The 778-nt window shown below is 34.8% G+C and overlaps 1 protein-coding gene across 1 annotated transcript in view; it reads right to left on the bottom strand.

Annotated features, from left to right (window-relative positions):
* Window positions 1-82: 82 nt before the first annotated feature.
* Window positions 83-778, bottom strand: part of LOC105272557 (chymotrypsin-1) — a gene marked incomplete at its 3' end in the record, with an annotated part of 1397 nt that continues 701 nt past the window's right edge. Inside the window, 1 exon segment of the mRNA XM_011314729.1 lies at window positions 83-326. Within this exon segment, the coding sequence (XP_011313031.1) occupies window positions 83-326 (244 nt within the window).

Genomic DNA, 778 nt, shown 5'->3' with positions numbered 1-778 from the left:
GAGCGCGTCGGAGTGGCGCGTTTCCCTTGAAAAATATGATTCCATCTTTCTTCCTATAAGGAATAAGATCATAATTTCTCACCTTGACAGACCAGCCGGCAATTGTGCCCGCCGCGCCATATCGTGTGAACTCATTAGTGTACAGCGTGATTGGTTGCACATTGTCATTGAACTCGATTTCCCCAGCAACACGGGCGACTGCAATATTGTCCCGATAACGTTTATCATAGTTTTCATGGAAAACGATATTGTCAATTTTGTATTTATCTCCACCCTTGAAGAAGTCGTTTGTACCCACCACTGCCCACGTCACCTTAGGGTTTCGACTGTTTAAATATTGTAATTATTATATTAAACATTATGAATGCTAGAGTAAACTGTGGAAAATTTCTAGAAATTTCAGCCCAAAATTATCTGAATTTTCAATTTTACGGGGTTGAAACCGATTTCGATTAAGAGCGATCGCTAAATCTCTCGTTTATCTTAAAAATTTAAGAAAATTGGGGTTTTCATATTAAATGATTATGTATTGTTTAATGTAGTCATAAATTCTTAATGGATTGGAAATTCAGGGAAATTATTGCTTGAATTTTTAAGATCTTCGCGGTTTTCCAAAGCCATATGGACGTGAAAATTTAGAATTATATCATGTAAAAAATTAAACGATTCTTTGTTGATAAAAATTTCAAGTTTTTTTACTTGAAACCTCACCTGTAATTTTCTGACAGTATACTAGAACGAGTAGAAGGCCAATGGCTGAATTTTAAATTAATATATA

This window comes from Fopius arisanus, unplaced genomic scaffold, assembly GCF_000806365.1.
Source record: "Fopius arisanus strain USDA-PBARC FA_bdor unplaced genomic scaffold, ASM80636v1 scaffold00207, whole genome shotgun sequence".
Taxonomy (NCBI): Eukaryota; Metazoa; Arthropoda; class Insecta; order Hymenoptera; family Braconidae; genus Fopius; species Fopius arisanus.
This window is presented reverse-complemented; position numbering and strand designations above follow the sequence as displayed.